General features: G+C 42.6%; 1 protein-coding gene across 5 annotated transcripts in view; it reads left to right on the top strand.

The window, feature by feature from the left end:
• The window catches only part of LOC121275859 (5'-AMP-activated protein kinase subunit gamma-2-like), a 408,268-nt gene that overhangs the window by 365,096 nt on the left and 20,775 nt on the right, over window positions 1–22,397 (top strand). For all 5 annotated transcript variants that reach the window (XM_041183599.1, XM_041183598.1, XM_041183600.1 and 2 more), the window contains 2 exons: window positions 9,809–9,863; window positions 15,066–15,192. In XM_041183599.1, coding sequence (XP_041039533.1) covers window positions 9,809–9,863; window positions 15,066–15,192 — 182 coding nt within the window. The remainder of the gene's footprint in view (window positions 1–9,808; window positions 9,864–15,065; window positions 15,193–22,397) is intronic.

The following is a 22,397-nucleotide window of genomic DNA, read 5'->3' as shown; positions in this document are numbered from 1 at the left end:
ATCTGAGGAGCCACGAACGGTGCTGAACATTGTGCAATCATCAGCAAATACCCCCACTTCTGACCTTATAATGGAGGGACGGTAATTGATGAAACAGTTGAAGACACACTACCCTGGGGAACTCTTGCAGTGATGTCCTGGAACTAATATTGACCTCCAGCAACCGCAGCCATCTTCCTTTGTGCTAGGTATGACTCCAACCAGTGGAGCATTTTCCCCCTGATTCTCATTGACTCCAGTTTTGCTAGGGCTCCTTGATGCTGCACTTGGTCAAATGCTACCTTGATGTCAAGGGCAGTCCCTCTCACCTCGCTATAATTCATACATTTGTTTTCTTAAATGATATCCGACATATCGCATAGGCAATTTCTATACAGATTGTCTCACCTTTCATATTTCCATGCCCCTGAAAGTCCAATAAATTTCAAATTCCACCTATGAGCACAGAGGAAAAAAATTATCATGTTAAAACTGGACCGCTGTTTTTTTTTGTCCAAGATGTTCATCATGCCATTTCCCTTGTTTATAATTTTAAACATCTAAACCTCAACATTACCAATGGAAATCTGAACTTGGAGTTAATATGTATCTGAAACCTGTCACTGTCAGTATGAATGGTTATCAACTACCCTGCAGTTCCCAGGATAACACAAGAGATTTGCTAGAAAAGTATTAATTGTGCATCAGCCCAGTAACAATTATCACACTGTTATCGATATGAAAAAGTATCTTAAGGTGCTGGCGTTTCCAATGTCCAGCCTGGAACTTGTAGACTTGTCATGAGCAACACCAGAGAAGAACCATTAATAAATGCAACCTTTCTTTGAATACACTTTCTGTCCCCCTATTCTCCTTTTAAGCTGTAGGCATGTAATTCCACGAGTGCTTGCAAGTAACTTTTTTTTCACTTTACGAGCCGAGACAACAAGCATTGGTACTGATCCTAAACTTCTCTGCTTCTCTATCTTCCGCTCTTCTTTTAAGAGGCTCCTTAAACCCTATCTCTTTGTTTAAGCTGTTGGTCTTAATATCTCCTTGTATGACTCAGGTGTCAAGTTTTGTTTAATAGAGCTCCTGTGAAGGGCCTTGTGATGTTTCACGACAGTAAAGATGTTGCATAAAAGCAAATTGCAGTTTTTGACCTGCTGGCAACTTTTCCACACAAATGCACTTTCCAGCAATAATTGCTAGATAATGATCAGGAACAGGTAACATAGCTGTTTTTTTTAAAGAACATTCTGCCCAAAAATGGGTACTGAGGGCAATTATAGTGCTTCATCTTCTGGCCCAGCTGAGATCAACTAACTCTGCACAATCTTATCAAATCTGTGAGGATCAGTACCACACCATATGGCACAGTTACTCGATGAGGAGTACGATCACTAAAATTTGGATTGTCCATATGCTCCCTTTAAAATGTTTTAATTCCTAATATTTTAAAGTCCGTTAATCACATTTGTCCATAGCTTTCCAGCTCGTGCAGCACTGGCACCAGTACGGGGGAAAGTGGTGGCGACGGTCTACACCTGAACTGTGCTGGCACTGTTGCTGTAGTGAGCTGTATAACTAGGGAAGTACAGAGGATTTTAAGGGGCAAGGGATCAAATTTGGAAATTTATGGAAAATCAGAGAAGGGACAAGGCAAGAGAGAACGGTATTGATATGGGAAATTATAAACAGATTGTGACAGGAAGGGACAGAGAGTACAAATCCAAGAGTAAACCAGATAAGGCTAGGGAGGTTGCAAAAATAATAAAAGGACAAAACTAAAGGTTCTGTCTCTGAATATACGTTTCAATAAGGTCGCCTCTCATTCTTCGAAACTCGAATGAGTACAGGTCCAACCTACTCAACATCTCCTCATAAGAAAATCCCTCCATACCCGGGATCAACCTAGTGAACCTTCTCTGGACTGCCTCCAATGTCAATTTATCTTTCCTTAGATAAGAGGACCAAAACTGTTCACAGCACTCGAGATGTGATCTAACTAGTGCCTTGTATAGTTTTAGCAAGATTTCCCTATTTTTATACTCCATTTGCTTTGAAATAAAGGCCAACATTCCATTTGCCTTCCTGCTTAACTTGTATGCAAGCTTTTTGTGATTCATGCATGAGGACCCCCAAATCCATCTGTGCTGCAGCTTTCTGCAGGCTTTCTCCATTTAAATAATATTCAGCTCCTCTGTTCTTCCGGCCAAAATGCGTAACCTCATATTTTCCCACATTATATTCCATCTGCCAAGTTTTTGCCCATTCACGTTACCTGTCTATATCCCTCTGCAGACTCCTTATGTCATCCTCACCACTTGCCTTCTCACCTACTTTTGTGTCATCCGCAAACTTGTCAATAGTACATTCACTTCCCTCATCCAAGTCATTAATACACATTGTAGATAATTGTGGTCCTAGCACTGATCCCTGTGGCACTCCTAGTTACAGGTTGCCATCCTGAAAATGCCCCCCTCATCCCAACTCTCTGTCTTCTCTTAGTTAGCCAATCCCCCATTCATGCTAATATACCACCCCCAACACCACGGGCTCTTACCTTATTAAGTAGCCTTATGTGCGGTACCTTATCAAACGCCTTTTGGAAATCCAAATACATTACATCTGCTGGTTTCCCTATCCTGCTAATCTCCTCAGAGAATTCTAATAAATTTGTCAGGCATGATTTTCCCCTTCATGAAGCCATGCTGACTCTGCTTGATCATATTATGCATTTCTAAATGCTCTGCTATAACATCCTTTACAATAGACTCTAACATTTTCCCAATGAGAGATGATAAGTCAACTGGCCTATAGTTACCTTATTTTTGTCTCCTCCCTTTTTGAATAAGGTTGTTACATTGGCCATTCTACAATCCTCAGGGACTTTTTCAGAATCTAAGGATTCTTGGAAGATTACTACCAATGCAACCACTATCTCTGTAGCTACTTCCTTTTAATATCCTAGGATGCAACCCAACAGGTCCAGGGGACTTATCAGCCTTTAGCCCCATTAGTTTCCCTACAACTTTTTCTCTGGTAATAGTCATTGTATTTATTTCCTCCCACCCCACCTGCTTTGCACCCTGATTATTTTGTATTTTTGAATGCTATTGGTGTCTTCCACCATCAAGACTGATGTAAAGTATTTATTCAACTCCTCTGCTATTTCCTGGTTCCGCAATATTAATTCCCCAGCCTCATTCTGTAAGGGGGCTATGTTTACTTTGGTCTCTCTCTTCCTTTTTATATATTTAAAGGAGCTCTTACTGTCTGTTTTTATATTACTTGCTAGTTTACCCTCAAAGTTTATTTTCTCCCTCTTTTTTCTTTCAATTTGATACTGTAGTCAGCATGGCTTTGTCAAGGGTAGGTCATGTCTAACAAATTTGATTGAACTTTTTGAGGAGGTGACTAGTTGTGTAGATGAGGCTAGTGCAGTTGAGGTAGTCTACATGGACTTCAGTAAGGCTTTTGACAAGGTCCTGGATGGGAGAATGGTCAAGAGCCCATGGGATCCAGGGCAATTTGGCAAACTGGATCCAAAATTGGTTTAGTGGCAGGAGGTAGAGGGGTGATGGTCGGAGGTTATCTTTGCGGTTGGAACAAGTGGTATACCGCAGAGATCGATGCTGGGACCCTTGCTGTTTGTAGACTACATTAACGATTTAGACGTGAATATAGGAGATATGATCAGTAAGTTCGCAGATGACAAAATTGGTGGCGTCGTAAATAGTGAGGATGAAAACCTTAGGTTACAGGACGATATAGATGGGCTGGTAAGATGGGCAGAGCAGTGGCAAATGGGATTTAACCCTGAGAAGTGTGAGGTGATGCATTTTGAGAGGACGAACACTGCAAAGGAATACACAATGAATGTTAGGGCCCTAGGAAGTACAGAGGATCAAAGGGACCTTGGTGTACATGTCCATAGATCCCTGAAGGCAGCAGCACAGGTAGATAAGGTGGTTAAGGCATATGGGATATTTGCCTTTATTGGCCAAGACATGGAATATGAGAGCAGGGAGGTTATGTTGGAGCTCTGTAAAATGCCCTTTAGGCCACAGCTGGAGTATTGTGTGCAGTTCTGGTCGCCGCACTATAGGAAGATGTGATTGCACTGGAGAGGGTGCAGAGGAGATTCACCTAGATGTTGCCTGGGCTGGAGTGTTGCAGCTATGAAGAGAGATTGGATAGGCTAAGGTTGTTTTCCTTAGAGCAGAGTAGACTGAGGAGGGACCTGATAGAGGTGTACAAAATTATGAGAGGCAGAGGTAGGGTAGATAGGAAGAAACATTTTCCCTTAGACGAGGTGTCAATAACCAAGGGGTTTAGATTTAAGGTAAGGGCCAGGATGTTTAGAGGGGATTTGAGGAAAGTTTTTTTTCACCCAGAGGGTGGTTGGAATCTGGAACACACTGCCTGAGGGGGTGGCAGGGGCAGGAACCCTCACAACATTTAAGAAGTATTTAGATGAGCACTTGAAATGCCATAGCATACAGGCCAAGTGTTGGAAAATGGGATTAGAATAGATAGATGGCCAACACGGTCACGATGGGCCAAAGGGCTTGTTTCTGAGTTGCATAACTCTGACTCTATGACTATCCTTAACTTCCTTGGTTAACCATGGTTGGTTTAACCCCTTCCTAGAATCCTTCTTCCTCACTGGGATATATCTTTGTTGTGAGTCTTGAACTATTTTGGGTGTTAGCACATTAGAGAGGGATGACCTAAGTTCAGGAAACCAGGATGTAGAAGCAGTTTGGGTAGAGCTGAGAAATGATGAAGTCAAGAAGTCATGTGGAAGTAGTGTACAGGCCCCCTCACAGCATCCACATGATAGGATGGAAGATAAAGGAAGAAATAATGGGAGCTTGTCAGCAAGCTATGACAATAATCATGGGGGGTTTTAATCTACAAAAAGACTGGAAGAATCAGATGGGCAAAGATAACCTGGATGAGTTCATAGAATGTTTTCAGGATAGTTTCTTAGAACAGCACATTCTGGAGCCAACCAGAGAGTAGGCTATACTAGACTTCATATTGTGCAATAAAATAGAATTAATTAATGACTAGTGAAGGCACCCTGTGGTAGCAGCTATCATAATGTAATCAAATTTTACATTCAGTTTGAGGGAAGTGAAGAGTGGGTCTAAGACTATTCTGAATTGCAAAAGGCAAGTATGGCAGTACAGCAAATAATTAGGAAAGCTAATAGAATGTTATCATTTATTGCAAGGGGAATTAAATACAGAAGTAGGGAGGTTATGCTTCAATTATACAGAGCGCTAGTGAGACCACATCTGGAGTACTGTGTACAGTATTGGCCACCTGATTTAAGGAAGGATGTAAATGCGTTGGAAGTAGTTCAGAGAAGGCTTACCAGACTAATAGCTAGAATGGGCGGTTTGTCTTGTGAGGAAAGGTTGGACAGGCCAGGCTTGAATCCAGTGGAGTTTATAAGAGGAAGAGACAACTTAATTAAAACATAAAAGATCCTGAGGGGTCTTAACAGGGTAGGTGTGGAGAAGATATTTCCTCTTGTGGGAGACTCTAGAATAGGGGTCACTGTTTTAAAAACAAGGTTTTGCCCATTTAAAATGGAGATGGGGCTAAATTTTTTTTTGGAGGATTGTGAGTCTTTGGAACTCTTACTGAAAAGGCAGTGAAAGCAGAATCTTTGAATATTTTTTAGGCAGAGGTGGATTGATCCTTGGTAAGCAAGGGGGTGATAGGTTATCGTGAGTAGACAGGATGCAGATTTGAAGTTACTATCATATCAGCCATGATCTTATTAAATGGCAGAGCAGGGCTGAGGGGCCAAATGGCCTACTCCTGCTCCTTGTTCATATGTTTGTATTTTAAATTTAAGTAAGGGCAATTATGAGGGCATGAAAGCAGAGCGTGAACTGGCAAACTTGGTTAAGGGATAGGTCAATAGAGATACAGTGGCAGACATTTAAGGTGATATTTTAGAACACAATGGAATTTTTCTCCCTGGTTGAAATGTATCTATTCTAAGGGGAGGACCCACCATCCGTGGTCAACTAAAGAAGTTAAAGATAGTAACAGACTTAAGGAAAAAGCATATAATTGCACAAGGATAGGTGGCAGGTCAGAAAATTGGAACAGACAATAAAAGCAGCAAAGAATGACTAAAAGATTAATAAGGAAGAAAACATTAGAGTATGAGAGAAAGCTAGCTAGAAACATAAAAACAGTAAGAGTTTCTATAGTTTTTAAATGATTAAAAGAATGAGTGTTGGTCCTATAGAAAGTGAGTCTGGAGAATTGATAATGGGGGAAAGAAAGGAGATGGCAGATGAATTGAACAGTGCAAAATACCTGTTCTTCTCTATAGAGAATACAAGTAACTCCCCGGAAATAGCTGTAAATCAGGAAATGGAAGGGAGGAACTCAAGAAAATTACAATCACCAGGGAAGTGACACTGAGCACATTGTTGGAGCTGCGGGCTGACAAATCCTCGGGTCCTGATGGGCCTCATCCTTGGGTCCTAAAAGAAGCGGCTAGTGAGAGAGTTGATCCATTGGTTTTAATTTTCCAAAATTCCTTAGATTCTGGGAAAGTTCCATTAGATTGGAAAATAGCAAATGTAACTCCTTTATTCAAAAAGCAGGGAGACAGAAAGCAGGAAATTACAGGCTAGTTAGCTTAACAGCTGCCATAGGGAAAATGTTAAAAGCTATTATTAAAGATGCTGTAGTAAAGCACTTGGAAAAATTCAAGGTAATCAGGTTTTGTGAGAGGGAAATCATGTTTAACCAATTTATTGGAGTTCTTTGAAGAAGTAGCATGTGCTGTGGATAAAGGGGAACCAGTGGTTGTACTGTACTTGGATTTCCAGAAGGCATTTGCTGAAGTGCCACATCAAAAGTTATTGTGAAAAATAAAAACACATTGTGGAGGGAATAACAGATTGACATGGATAGAAGATTGGATAGCTAACAGGAAATGAAAAGTAGGCATAAATGGATCATTTTCTTGTTTCCTCTTGTGGAAGAATCTAGAACTAGGAGTCAGTTAAAAAAAAAAACAGATCACCCATTTAAGACAGAGATGAGGAGAATTTTTTTCTCAGTGTCGTGAGTCTTTGGAATACTCATCCACAAAAGGCAGTGAAAGCAGAGCCTTTGAATGTTTTTAAGGCAGAGCTAGATAGACTTCATAAGCAAGGGGGTGAAAGGTTAATGGAGGTAGGTGGGAATGTGGAATTGAGGTTATAGTTAGATCAGCCATGATCATATTGAATTGCAGAGCAGGCTTGAAGGGCCGAATTGCCTAAACCTGCTCCTACTTTGTATGTTCGTATGTATTAAATGGACCATCATTTGGCCATCTAAAGGCTGACTGGCATCCCAACTCTGGCAGGGCCATGCCTATGCTGCTGACCTAGTCCAGTTTCCAGGATTTTGGGAAAGCATCGGAAAATTCTGCCTGCCTCTAAGAAACTCCTCCCCTACCTCCCTCCCTCACCAAACCAAGGACTGGGGGATGTTTCCACTACAGGCCTTGACTGCGCAGCTGAAAGAGGGATGAGGGAAGATAGTCGATCATGGGCTGATCAACCGCACACCCTTGAGGCTTTTAAATTTTTTAAATTCACAGCCCTCCTCACAGCACAGCAACACTGTACATCAAAAGCACATGACATTTCTAGCATTCATCATTGCTCAGTCACAGATGACAGGAAGGGCATTAATAACTTGTTTCCATCCTTTGTGCCTCATTCAAGTTCACAGAAAGCATGTTTCCTATCACTTCCAGTGCGAAGTCTTAATCGAGTAGCAGGGGGCCAGTCAAATGGGTCTCCCTGCCAAATGGAGGCAACTGGCCTTACTTCCAGATTAAAACTGCCCCTCGTCTTGCAAAGAAACAATCTTTCATGGTCCATTTTAATGTTGAAAAATAATATTCACGAGGACGTAGGCAGTTGGAGTTGCATGATGTTAATATTTATTTGGTCTTCATTCCTTTGTGTGGCACCATATGGACAAATTTCTGTTATGTAAAAACCATCAATATGGCCATGGATAAGATTCATGTTAATATCTTGTGAGATTGACTCTGCTTGTGTTAAAAAGTGTTTTCAATGGTTGTTTTGCTTGTTCTGGAACATTTTATACCAGCATTAATTGGAAACATTAATGATGTGGAAGAAGGTTTCTCTCTTTAACTTGTTCTGGAGACCACGTCAGTACAGTGCTGGAGAAAAGCATTTGCATACACTGACTCTCAAAACATGTTTTTAAAATTCTAAGCGAGACAGCTTGAATATTTTGATTTCCATGTATAACTGTTAAAGTGCACCACCTAATGAGCTGGCACAGCAAAGAAATGAATGAGAGTTTTTATTTATATTTTTATAATCATTCAGTGTTATATGAACTGGATGCACATCTGTTTTCCTAGGTGCACATATCCAGATTTGGGTTAAGTATTTTGGGCACTTCATATTCGCAGTACTGAAACATCTCTGATTTGTACCTTTCCCTCCTCCATCCCCCACAACTTTAACGGTAATGTGAAAGTACTTGGGCCTTTTTGCCTGGCCTTCCCAACACCACTTCATCATTGATGCCTTAGTATATGAGGAGTTGAGAATTTTGCCACCATTCGCGACAACTCACGTACTGAAGCAGTCATGTCCAAATACAGCAAGACATGGACAATACCCAGGCTTGAACTGACAAGTGGCAAGTAACATTCACGCCACCTAATTGCCAGACAATGACCATCTCCAGCAAGAGAAAATCTAACCATCACCCCTTGACATTCACTGGCATTGCCATCACTGAATCCCCCATTATCAACATCCTGGAGGTTACCATTGACCAGAAAATTAAGTAGAAACATAGAAAATAGGAGCAGAAGTAGGCCATTTGGCCCTTCGAGCCTGCCCCACAATTCATTATGATCATGGCTGATCATCCAACTCAATAGCCTGCTCCCACTTTCTCCCCATACCCTTTGATCCCTTCCGCCCCAAGAGCTATATCTAACTCCTTGAAAACATAGTGTTTTGGCCTCAACTACTTTCTGTGGTAGTGAATTCCACAGGCTCACCACTCTCTGGGTGAAGAAATTTCTCCTCATCTCAGTCCTAAATGCTCTATCCTCAGACTGTGACCTATGGTTCTGGACTCCCCCACCGTAGGGAACATCCCTCCTGCATCTACCCTGTCTAGTCCTGTCAGAATTTTATAGGTTTCTATGAGATCCCCCCTCATTCTTCTGAACTCCAGCGAATATTATCTTAACCGACTCAATCTGTCCTCGTATGTCAGTCCCACCATCCCAGGAATCAGTCTGGTAAACCTTTGCTGCACTCCTTCTATAGCAAGAACATCCTTCCTCAGATAAGGAGACCAAAACTGCACACGATATTCCAAGTGTGGTCTCACCAAGGCCCTGTATAATTGCAGCAAGACATCCCTGCTCCTGTATTCGAATCCTCTCGCTATCAAGGCCAGCATACCATTTGCCTTCTTTACTGCCTGCTGCACTTGCATGTTTACCTTCAACGACTGGTGTACGAGGACACCCAGGTCTTGTTGCACATTCCCCTCTCTTCCACTAATTAGTTGTATTAACAATGAGGCGAGTTTCAGTCTGGCTAGTCAGTGTTAGAAGCTCACTGAATGAGAATCATAGGGTGAGTCCCATGTCCGTAGCACTTCACATTAGAACACCAACATCCTTTTACTCAGTTATAGCTTTATAAATAATCTCACCCTTAACCTAATTTGAAGCCTGCCATTTCTTTGTGCAGTGAAGCTGATGTGCTTTGTTTTCTCTCCTCAGAGCTTTATTTACAAGAAACATTTAAGCCTTTAGTGAACATAACACCAGATGCAAGGTAGGTAAACCGCATTGCATAGTTTTTAGCTTTAATATGGTTGGTTTGTTTATCTTTATCCACAAAGCTTTTAAGTCTGTTGTGTGGTACAAGTGGAAGAGTTGGTGGGGTGGCTGCAGCTGGTCCCTGAAGACCAAATATAGCAAGAAAATAGTCCAGGGATTGCAGAAGGGCAGAATAAATATTGTTAGTGGCTGTTGGAGGGGACAAGCTAAACACCATGATGTGATGTTACTTTAACTTTCTGGTTAGTAATAGTTGAAATACTTCAGCCAAGACAAGCTAGCTAAGTGGAATTTTCCAGTTTAGCTGGCAGATGTTTTCAAGGGAATCTGAAGGGTTGAGTTTTGCAAATTTTTTATAGAAAGGATTTTGCTGGAGGGAGGGAGCCAAACTTGACAAATATAAGAAAATTTAAACATTTAGACTGATATTAATATCTTTAACTTTTTCACAGAACATGATGCTTTATAACCAGTTTCACTTGGAGATTATGTCCCACCTTAACTCTGATGATGAAGATTATGAGGGGCATGGGACAGGATGGATAGGGAGCAACTGTTCCCCTTTGTTGAAGGGTCAGTCACAAGAGGGCATAAGTTCAAGTGAGGGGTAGGAGGTTTAGGGGGGATGTGAGGAAAAACCTTTTTATCCAGAGGGTGGTGATGGTCTGGAATGCACTGCCTGGGAGGTTGGTGGAGGCGGGTTGCCTCACATCATTTAAAAAGTACCTGGATGAGCACTTGGCACGTCATAACATTCAAGGCTATGGGCCAAGTGCTGGTAAATGGGATTAGGTTGGTAGGTCACGTGTCGGTGCAGACTCGATGGACCGAAGGGCCTCTTCTGCACTGTGTAGTTCTGTGATTAATTGGTTTTATCTCCAGTTAGTTTGGAAGGGAACAAATCATTTATTTCAAATACAAGCATATGATGTGATTTCCTTCAGATGTTTGACTGCTTAATGAATTTGGGAAGCTATTTCAATACTTTTTTCCCTTCGCTTACTGTTTGCGGGCATATGTATTCGTTTGCACTTCTCATTTGATTGGAATCTTTTGCTGCCATCCCGCAACTTCTGAAGAGAATGTGATAAGCTGAACAACTTCCTTAGTGAGGAAAGGATTAAATTTTCGAAAGCTATGAATAAAAAGTAAATCTAGGCATGGGTTTATCAGTAAGAGTTGCAAACCACTTACTTCCTACTGCATGTATGGTGTAATGGGTAACTACCGTAAATTTAGAGAATTGAAGGGGAAAATTGGAAGGGCTATGGGGAAAGAGCAAGGGAGTGAAAGTAATTGGATAGCTCTTTCAAAGAACCAGCACAAGTGTGATGTGCCAAATGGCTGCCTTCTCTGCTGTATCATTTTATGATCCAAAAAGGATAAAAAGACCCAAACAGAATGAATATTTGCCCTTTTGTTGCTTTGGTTTGTACCGTATTATATATTTTACCTCCTATGCAGTATAGTGCAGTCTTCCATATAATACCTATAAGGGAATCTGTACTTAAGGCTATTTTTATGAACTGGCTACCAATGTAACAGCCCCACTTTATTGTCCCAGGGACTAAACAGGATTTAGCCTGCATGCTTGTCATCTCTGTACTCCTAACTTACACCTCTGACCAGTGAACTCCATAGATGATCCTCATCTAGCAGTTCTAAAAGTGGGAGGTTCCAGGATCTGCCAGCAGTCAGTGATGGCTGATTCTGATCAGAAGTCAGGCAGTAGGCATGACACGGTTTTGTTGTACCTTCATGATGACTGGCACGGCAACCAAACTGAAGTTGGGGGGTTTGTATTTTAGTCATGTGGAGGGAGGGAAAGATGGGATACCAAAGAATTGGAGAGCCCAGAATTGCCATGGGAGCAGAGCCAAAGCCAGAGTTACTGTTCTGAAGTGAGAATCACACAAGCCAGTTATTGTGAGGATCAAGTGGCAGAGGGTTTTTCAGTGCTCATCTTTCATGGCAAGGTCAGGCAGATACCAGAAGCTAATCCAATGCACTAGCGGGTCATCAGCCACCCTGTGAAATGCTGCCAATTCAGCTGGCTCTTCAGGTGTGTAGAATTGATGAAGTGTTAAATGGTTTGTTAGTCTGTTTAGATGTGAAGATAAACAGACTAGCCCAATGGCAAAATATTCTGGAACTTTATACAATGCAGAAGTAGGAGATGATGGGTGGCAGTACTCTTCTTTCTGGTCAGCATGGCCTTGTTTGGATGTTGGCTCAAAGTCATAATTGTGTTGTGCATGGAAGGTGAAGACAACCCAAAACGCAAATACTTCACAGACCCAATGAATGAGGCTAGCTAGGAAGTGTTTCATTGTAATGTGGCTAACATTGGAAACTCAGCGTGTGAGACTATTACTGGCACCAACTTGAGTCGAATCATTCCATGGCATTGAACCTTGCTGCCCCCATTTGACAAATATCGATAATCATATTAATTTTCTGCTATTATATTATTTTTTTATTTATTCATGAGATGTGGGCATCGCTGGCTAGCCAGCATTTATCGCCCATCCCTAATTGCCCTTGAGAAGGTGGTGGTGAGCTGCCTTCTTGAACCACTGCAGTCCCTGTGGTGTAGATACACCCATAGTACTGTTAGGGAGGGAGTTCCAGGATTTTGACCCAGTGACAGTGAAGGAATGGCGATATATTTCCAAGTCAGGATGGTGAGTGGCTTGGAGGGGAGCCGCCAGGTGGTGGAGCTCCCATGTGTCTGCTGCCCTTGTCCTTGCAGATGGTAGTGGTCATTGGGTTTGGAAGGTGCTAAGGAGGCTTGGTGAGTTCCTGCAGTGAATCTTGTAGATGGTACACACTGCTGCCACTGTGCAATGGTGGTAGAGGGAGTGAATGTTTAGTGGATGTGGTGCACAACAAATGGGCTGCTTTGCCTTGGATGGTGTCATGCTTTTTGAATGTTATTGGAGCTGCACTCATCCAAGCAAGTAGTATTCCATTACACTCCTGACTTGTACCTTGTAGACGGTGGATAGGCTTTGGGGAATTAGAAGGAGAGTTACTCGCCATATGATTCCAAACCCTGACCTGCTTTTGTAGCCACAGGATTTATATGGCTAGTCCAGTTCAGTTTCTGGCCAATGGTAACCCCCAGGATGTTGATAGTGGGGGATTCAGCAATGGTTATATTCTCTCTCGTTGGAGATGGTCTTTGCCTGACACTTGTGTGACATGAGTGTTACTTGCTACCTGTCAGCCCAGGCCTGGATATTGTCCAGGTCTTGCTGTATTTGGACATGGACTGCTTCATTATCAGGAATCATGAATGGGAATATTGTGCTATCATCAGCAAAGATCCCCGCTTCTGACCTTATGATGGAAGCAAGTTAATTGATGAAGTAACTGAAGATGGTTGGGCCTAGAACACTACTGAGGAACTCCTGCAGTGATATCCTGGAACTGAGATGATTGACCTCCAACAACCACAATCATCATCTTTTGTGCCAGGTATGACTCCAACCAGCTGCAACCAACTGACTTTAATTTGCCCTGCCTTTTGTACAGGACATAGCTGGGCAATGTTCCGCATTGCCGGATAGATGCCAGTGTTATAGCTGTACTGGAACAACTTGGCTAGGGGCGCAACAAGTTCTGGAGCACAAATCTTCAGTGCTATTTCGGAATATTGTCAAGGCCATAGCCTTTGCAGTATCCAGTGCATTCAGCCATTTCTCGATATCATATGGAGTCAATCAAATTGGTTGAAGACTGGCATGTGACGCTGGGGACCTTCGAAGGAGAGCACTTTGCAAGAATGCTGATATGGGGAAAACAACAATTTATGCTGTATGAGAAGAGATTGCTCGTAGAATATAAATCTTTTTCACTTATATTGGTATTCAAGTGTCCTGATGAGTGTAAGAGAAAGAGGATCGACAAGTCTCTTTTTTCAGCAATACTCAAATCATGAAACTATCAGATTGTTGTTAAAAACCCATCTGGTTCATGAATGTACTTCAGGAAATCTGCCACCCTTGCCTGGACTAGACTACATGTAGCTCCCGATCCAGGGTAAAGTTTTTATTTCTTAACTAGCATCTGAAATGGCCTAACAGTGCACTCAGTTGTATCAAACCACTGCAGGAAAGTCAAGACTGCATAACATCACTGGGAGTGTACCAACATGACGTAGATTGCAGCAATTCAAGAGGTTGACGCTGAGACAGCAAGTGAAAATTCTGGGCTGTCAGTATTCAGTTTTCTGCAGTATTTTCTAAAGTCAAATGCTGCTTGTATTTGAGTTGAATAGTAATGTACTGTAATCTTCAGGATTGACCAATTCCCTAGAATAAGGCAGACTTCCAGGATAAATCTTCTGTATGGGTATTTTGGGTGGGAGGAAAATCTCATTTATTGGTCATTTATGTGTCTCAGTACTGGTTTCAGGAAAGTAATCCTTTACTGGTCTCACGGTGTCACTCTTCCCCCTTCATGCTTGCATCCAAAGGTGATAAATCTAGTGGTAATGCCCAAGAGATGGATTTTTAAATAAAAACCGCTTCCCCTGGTGTCAGAATAGAGGAAAAATTGTCAAGTTTCAGAGAAACAAACTATCACATCCCAAAATGCTTCACGGCCAATGAACTACTTTTATAGTCGCTGTTTTAGCAGGATCAAAATCCTGGAACACCCTTTCTGGCAGCACTGTGTGGGTGTGCCTACACCTAATGATCGACCGCAATTCAAGAAGGCAGCTCACCACCATTTCATGAAGGCAGTTAGGGATGGGTAACAATGGTTACCCATTGGCCTTGCCAGCGGCACCAACATCCCACGAGAAGAGTTTTCTAACAAGGGAGCCGTTTGCGTACAGCAAGTTCCCACAAAATAGCAGTGTTGTAATGCCCAGGTGATCTGTTTTAGTGATATTGATCGATGGATAAAAGTTGGCCAGGACACTGAGACAAATTTCCCTGCCCCTCTTCAAAATAGTGCCATGGAATCTTTTATATCCGCTTCATAGGACAGGCAGGTCCTCAGTTTAATGACACCTTCAATAATGCAGAGCTCCCTTTGTACAGTGGAGCCTTAGTATAGATTTTATGCTCGGGTGCCTGGGATGGAGCTCCTGACTGAGGCGAGAATGCTAGCCATTGAGACATAGCTCGCACTTGTCCAGTAAATTCTTTCACTGCCAACACTTGAACTTGTTTTGTTCTTTCAGCCTCTTTGATGCAGTGTATTCGCTCATAAAGAATAAGATTCACCGGTTGCCAGTGATCGACCCAATCAGTGGAAATGCACTTTATATCCTCACTCACAAGCGGATCCTAAAGTTCCTGCAGCTTTTTGTAAGTATTATCTCGTGAAGGTCGGACCAGATGTTGCTGTGGGTCAGTGAGCTTTATCCCTGTTTAAATACTTATGCAGGCTTTTTTCCCAATGTACGTATGCATTTGACCACGATAAAGTATGCTTAGTTGGGAAGCAAATAAAGTATTACCTTCAGCCTAAATATAAAACATTATGCCATTAATACTCCCCCGATAACCTAATGCTTGGGTACCCAAACTCTTGCCTTCGATGCCACGATCCTGGCAAACCTCAAATTTGATCTTGTGATTGATGTTCCCTCTAAGCTACAGACATGTTCCCAGAAGGTACTACTCAGGTGGTCACAAGTTATCCTTTTTAAATTATTTTGCACATTGAAATGAACAGACTGTGCACAACAAAAAGAATTAAAGGGATCATGACTTGTGATACTCAGCCATACAGATCTGAACATCCCAAGTTTTATCCCTGGTCTGTTCTGAGCCAATTGATCTTGATCACAACAGCGGTTGAAGTGCCTGTGGTCCAGGGAGGAGGCTGATCCTGCAAGGGTTGTTCCTCTGTAATGTTCACTGATACCTGTTGGAAAGTCTGCACATGCAAGTGTTGTGTGATAGCATGATTGATCTAAGATGTGATGTCCCACCCTGTGTTCCATTGTCAACCATTGCTAACTGTCTGGACTTGCACATGGGAAGTGTTTAACTATTAAGGTACTGAAGGGCTGCCAGTATTTGATTTCAAAACACAGAAAGAGACCTTTCCTTCAGAACAGGAAGAGGGAAAACTGGTTGAAAAAGCAGGGTATGTTATGTCAGTTTTTTCCACCCTGTCCTATTTTTCTTGAACTGTTTTATATCTAGACTCGAATCTTAGGCTTCTGTGCTCATAACACATAATAATTGTTACAGATTAGTTTGAGGTTCTGACTGAACATATAACGCACCAATGTATCACTGTTCTTGAGTGCCTGTGATTCCACACGCTTGTGTGGCAACCCTTCAAAAAAAATCCCTTAGTGGAATTGCTTCAGTTGCTAATTTTACCATAAAGGCACTAACCCAGAGCACAACACTGTCACATTTTTGCTGATTTATCGTTGTTCCGAACTACTGCTATAAACCTGCTGCTTCATGACAACTACTGCAGTTAGTTTCATTATATTTTAAAGAATTTAACCAGGTTAAGTATATTAAGTTTCTATGGATATCTGATTTTCGGGTGGGATTGTTTCCATTTAATTTATCCCTACTTAGTGAAGCGTACGGGCTGATGAAATATCACCTGGAATCTAGTTATTTAGGTGGCCTATCACTGGTTTGTTTGATGGGCACTCCAGTTTAAGAGCGGAGTTAGACAGAGATATCTTCTGTCACCCAAACTGCTTAATGCTGTAGGAGAGAACATAATGAGGATGGTGCAGGAAGAGTTACCAGAGATGTGGCTGTATCACAGGAGGTTGTAGCTCGTGGAATCTCAGGTATGCAAACAACTTCGCACTCTGGTCAGAACAAAGGAAGAGCTGAAAACAATGGCAGCCTAGTCAACGGTGAGTTCTTTGGACTGAACACAAAAGAGGCAAAGACAAACTCTAAATGGCAATGGAAAAGTCAAGTTTCGAAGCACCGAGATTGAGGCAGTGGGCAAACTGAATTACCTTGGCTTGATGATGAACAGCAAAGTTACATCCAAGAATGACATCCAGGTTAGATTATCTATGGCTAGAGGCATGACCATTACCTTGAGCAGCGTTTGAAAGTCCAAAAGCATCGGTTTTAAGCTGAAAAAACATCTAGTACAGTCGTTGATGTGGAGTGTTGCACTTTATGGATGGGAGAGTTGGATTCTGAAGAGGTTGAGAGGAAGATAACAGCTTTTGAAATGTGGGTATGACAGAGGATGCTCAGAATCAGCTGAATGGGCAGAAAGACAAATGACTGGGTTAGATCAAGGGTAGAAGATCAGGAATCAAAAAGGTTAAGTACAGTAAAAGAGAGAAAGATAGGCAAGTACAGACGTTGGAAGTACAGATCCAACAGCCTTGTCCTGGCAAATTGACTGTAAAAACAGAAGAGGAGTAAGAAAAATCAGGTGGATAACATTGAGTTGTGGACAGAGGGAGACCAGAAAGCCAGAGAAGAAGCAAGACAATGCCAACGGCCCCACAAAGGCTATGGTGAAAAAAAATGAATGAAGACCAGAATTGACCTCTGTTCAAAATAACCAGCTGGTTAAGGCAGGTTAAATGATTGCAGTGAAGTGACTTGAACTTGGATATCCTTGAAATCATCAGAAACCCCTATGCTGTTGGGTCAAAATCCTGCAAACCCCAAACTCTGTCATGGGAGCATTGCCACTACAAGAATTACAGCAGCTGACAGAGAAGGTTCACCATTTTCTCAGGGCAACTAGGGTTAAGTGGTAAATGTGACATTTGCACTGTTGCTCACAATTCAAAAAAAAAGTTCTTTTATTTTTTGTTACAGTAGCTTTGGTGCATCTCTGACATCTCTTTCAGATCTGGAATTACATCCTTCCTGCCCTCCAAGGGAAATGTGGTGTAGTGGTAACATCACTGGGCAGTAACCCGGCGATCCAGGACATCGGTTCAAATCCCACCATGGCAGCTGGTGGAATTTAAATTTATTTATTAAATCTGGAATTGAAAGCGCGTCTCAGTGATGACAATTAAATTATAATTGATTGTCGTAAAAACCCACCTGGTTCACTATTGTCCTTTAGGGAAGGAAATCTGCTGCTCTTAGCTGGTCTGGCCAACATGCGACTCCAGACCCACAGCAATGTGGTTGATTCTTAACTACCCTCTGAAATAAGACATAGGACCAATCGGCCCATCGAGTCTGCTCCACCATTCAATCATGGCTGATAAGTTTCTCGACCCCATTCTCCCGCCTTCTCCCCGTAACCTTTGATCCCCTTACCAATCAAGAACCTATCTATCTCGGTCTTAAATACACTCAATGACCTGGCCTCCACTGCCTTCTGTGCCAATGAATTCCATAGATTCACCACTCTCTGGCTAAAGAAGTTTCTCCTCATCTCTGTTCTAAAAAGTCTTCCCTTTACTCTGAGGCTGTGCCCTCGGGTCCTAGTCTCTCCTACTAATGGAAGCATCTTCCCACGTCCACTCTATCCAGGCCTTTCAGTATTCTGTAAGTTTCAATCAGATCCCCCCCTCATCCTTCTAAACTCCATCGGGTATAGACCCAGAGTCCTCAAATGTTCCTCATATGTTAAGCCTTTCATTCCTGGGATCATTCTCGTGAACCTCCTCTGGACCCTCTCCAGGGCCAGCACATCCTTCCTGAGATACGGGACCCAAAATTGCTCACAATATTCTAAACGTGGTCTGACCAGAGCCTTAGAAAGCCTCAGCAGCACATGCCTGCTTTTATATTCTAGTCCTCTCAAAATAAATGCCAACATTGCATTTGCCTTCCTAACTACCGACTCAACCTGCAAATTAACCTTAAGAGAATCCTGGACTAGGACTCCTAAGTCCTTTTGCACTCCAGATTTCTGAATTCTCTCCCCATTTAGAAAATAGTCTATGCCTCTATTCTTCCTACCAAAGTACATGACCTCACACTTCCCCACCTTGTATTCCATCTACCACTTCGTTGCCCATTCTCCTAACCTGTCCAAATCCTTCTGCAGCCTCCCCGCCTCCTCAATACTACCTGTCCTTCCACCAATCTTTATATCATCTGCAAACTTAGCCAGGATGCCCTCAGTTCCTTCATTTAGATCATTAATGCACAAAGTGAAAAGTTGTGGTCCCAACACTGACCCCTGCAGAACTCCACTAGTCACCGGCTGCCATCCTGAGAAGGACCCCCTTATCCCCACTCTCTGCCTCCTGCCAGACAGCCAATCTTCTATCCATGCTAGTACCTTGCCTCTAACACCATGGGCTCTTATCTTACTGAGCAGCCTCCTGTGCTGCACTTTGTCAAAGGTCTTCTGGAAGTCCAAGTAGATAACATCCATTGGCTCTCCTTTGTCTAACCTACTCGTTACTCCTCAAAGAATTCTAACAGATTTGTCAGACATGACCTCCCCTTGATGAAACCATGCTGACTTTACCCGATTTTACCATGCACTTTCACGTATTCTGAAATCTCATCCTTAATAATGGACTCTAAAATCTTACCAACGACCGATGTCAGGCTAATCGGCCTGTAATTTCCCATCTTTTGCCTCACTCCCTTCTTAAACATGGGGGGGTTACATTAACGATCTTCCAGTCCTCTGGGACCCTCCCTCACTCCAGTGATTCTTGAAAGATCACCACTAACGCCTCCACTATCTCTTCAGCTATCTCCTTCAGAACTCTGGGGTGTAATCCATCTGGTCCAGGTGATTTATCCACCTTCAACCTTTCAGTTTTCCTAGCACCTTCTCCTTGGTAATGGCCACCATACCCACCTCTGCCCCCCGACTCTCACGAACTTTGGGGATGTCACTCGTGTCTTCTTCCACTGTGAAGACTGACGCAAAGTACTTATTCAGTTCCTCCGCCATTTCTTTGTTCCCCACTACTACTTCTCCAGCGTCATTTTCCAGCGGCCCAGTGTCCACTTTTACCTCTCTCTTACCCTTTATATCTAAAAAAAATTCTTGCAATCTTCTTATACTACTGGCTAGTTTGCCCTCATATTTAATCTTCTCCCTCGTTATTTCTATTTTTGGCCTAGCAAGCCACTCAGTTCAAGGCCAATTAGGGATGGACAATAAATGCTGACCTAGCCAGCGATGTCCCCATCCCATAAACAAATAAAGGGAAATGGCGATAACAATTATTACAGCTCTAATTGGCAAATGATCAATATAATTGTTAGCTTGCTATGATCCCAGATCCCAGAGGTGCAAAATGTTGTGTTACCCCACTACATAGCCCCTTTTCCCTCTTGTATAAAATCATACCCTCTCCTGAGTCTCTCCATTACTCGAGGACACTAAAGTCACCATTTAGGGTAGAGCCAACCCCTACTAAATCCCTGCTTTCTGAAACTTGGGTTGCATTCAGTGTGACAGCATACAGAATGCCTTCACATTCCCTATTTGCTTAAAGCAGAAATTACCCGCTACAGAATTCAATGGCTGCTAAGAAACTCCTATCTTTGCAAGAGGTTAAGGTTGAGCGACACAAGAGGAAAACCAAGGGCAGCCAAGCTTGATTTAAAATCAAAAATGTTTTTGCCGCTTTCTAGCTAGGTATAATGTGATTTGGAAGAAGACAGAGCAATGTCTATATGAAGCAACATCAGAGGGATCTCCCAGTGCAACTTTGAAAGCTGTGAAGGAGAACTCTTATCAGCAAACTACTGAGTTGAGGTTACTGAAAAGGGACAGAGTTGGCGGGACTTATTTGGCAATGCATTCAAGGAGTCTCTTTTGCGAATGTTGTCCAGAGCTGTTTGACAACAGGCACCAATTTGTAAGTACCTGACCTGGCTCTACAGATGAGTAGGCATCCGTACCAGTAAGCAGGGCCCAGGGCATACCTATGATGCCTATCCAGCCAGCAGCTCTATACTGGATCTCCTGATCCTCCTCCTCTTCTACTTGGAAGTAGAAAATTGGCAGTTATATGGGGCATTGGTGAGACCACATCTCGAATACTGCATGCAGCTATGGCCTCCTTATTTAAGGAAGGATGTAAATGCATTGGAAATAGTTCAGAAGAGGTTTACTAGATTGATACCTGGAATGAGCGGGTTGCCTTATGAGGACAGTGATGGGTGACTTGATTGAAGCACATAAGATCCTAAACGGCCTCGTCTAGGTGGACATCGAAAAGAAGTTTCCTCTTGTAGATGGTCCAGAACTAGGGGGCACTGTTTTAAAATTAGGGGACCACCTTTTAGGACAGAGGTGAGAAGAAATTTTTTCTGAGGGTTGTGCAACTTTGGAACTCTCTGCTTCAGGTGGAGGTGGGGTCATTGAATATTTTTAGGGTGGAGGTTGTTGATTCTTGTTAGGCAAGAGAATCCAAGGTTATTGAGGGTAGATGGGAATGTGGAATTTGAAACACAAATGGATCAGCCATGATCTTGTTGACTGGTGAAGCAGGCTCCAAGGGTCAAATGGCCCACTTCTGCTCTTTCATATGTTGATATGTAACAGGTCAGAGGCTCAGAATCCTGTGGTGAATAACTCACCACCTGACTCCCCAAAGCCTGTTGACAAGTCAGGAGTGTGATGGTATACTCTCCACTGGCCTGGATGAGTGCAGCTCCAACAATAGTCAAGAAGTTTGACACCATCCAGGACAAAGCAGCCCATTTGATTGGTAGCCGCCCATCCACAAACATTCACAGCCTCCACCACCAACAGACAGTGGCAGCAGTGTGTACCATCTACAAGATGCACTGCAGCACCTTTCAAACCCATGACCACCACCATGTAGAATGACAAGGGCAGCAGACAAATGGAATACCACCACCTGGAAGTTTCCCTCCAGGCCACTCACCGACTTGGAAATATATCACTGTTCCTTCACAGTCGTTGGGTCAAAATTTTGGAACTCTCTCCCTAACAGCACTGTGCGTGTACCTACACCACTTGGACTGCAGCTGTTCAAACAATAGCTCACCGCCACCAGCTCAAGGGCAATTAGGGATGGCCAAGCCAGCAACAACCACATCCCATGAATGAATGAAAAAATAGCAGGCCAAGGTCTGAAGGAGACCCCATCATTTCCCAATACTCATTTTTTTAAAAAACAAGATGTAGAAATAATTTGATTTTAAAAAATACTTACACATTTTTAACATTTAAAAGAAACCATTAAAACTTTTTTTAAAATATTGAAACAAGGCCGTAAAATCTTTTAAGCTATGAGATTTAAGAACTTCCTTTGAGAAGATTCCAGATCCTGACTAGCCTTAGACAATGGAGCAGTCTTAATTGGCCCTACAGAGGCTTTATGCCCTCGGGCATTCCTTCCTGCCAGTGGCCCTTAAGAACGGGAAAAGGAACATTTCCCACCTACACTCATTTACTGTAATTGCGAGGGTGCACTAGCTAAAGATGTCTGCCTAAGCAAGGTCGGAGGAATTCTTTTGCGACAAGGTATCTGGTGCTGGGTGTTACTCCTGGATGTTCCTATGTTGTTGGCTAGGTTTGCCCAAAAAGCTGGTTACTGCAGAGGAAAATGCTTACCTATGTTTCTGTGCATTCTTGATTTTCAACACAA

This window comes from Carcharodon carcharias, chromosome 3, assembly GCF_017639515.1.
Source record: "Carcharodon carcharias isolate sCarCar2 chromosome 3, sCarCar2.pri, whole genome shotgun sequence".
Lineage (NCBI taxonomy): Eukaryota > Metazoa > Chordata > Chondrichthyes > Lamniformes > Lamnidae > Carcharodon > Carcharodon carcharias.
Note: the sequence above shows the minus strand (reverse complement) of the source record. Positions and strands in the feature narration are given on the sequence as shown.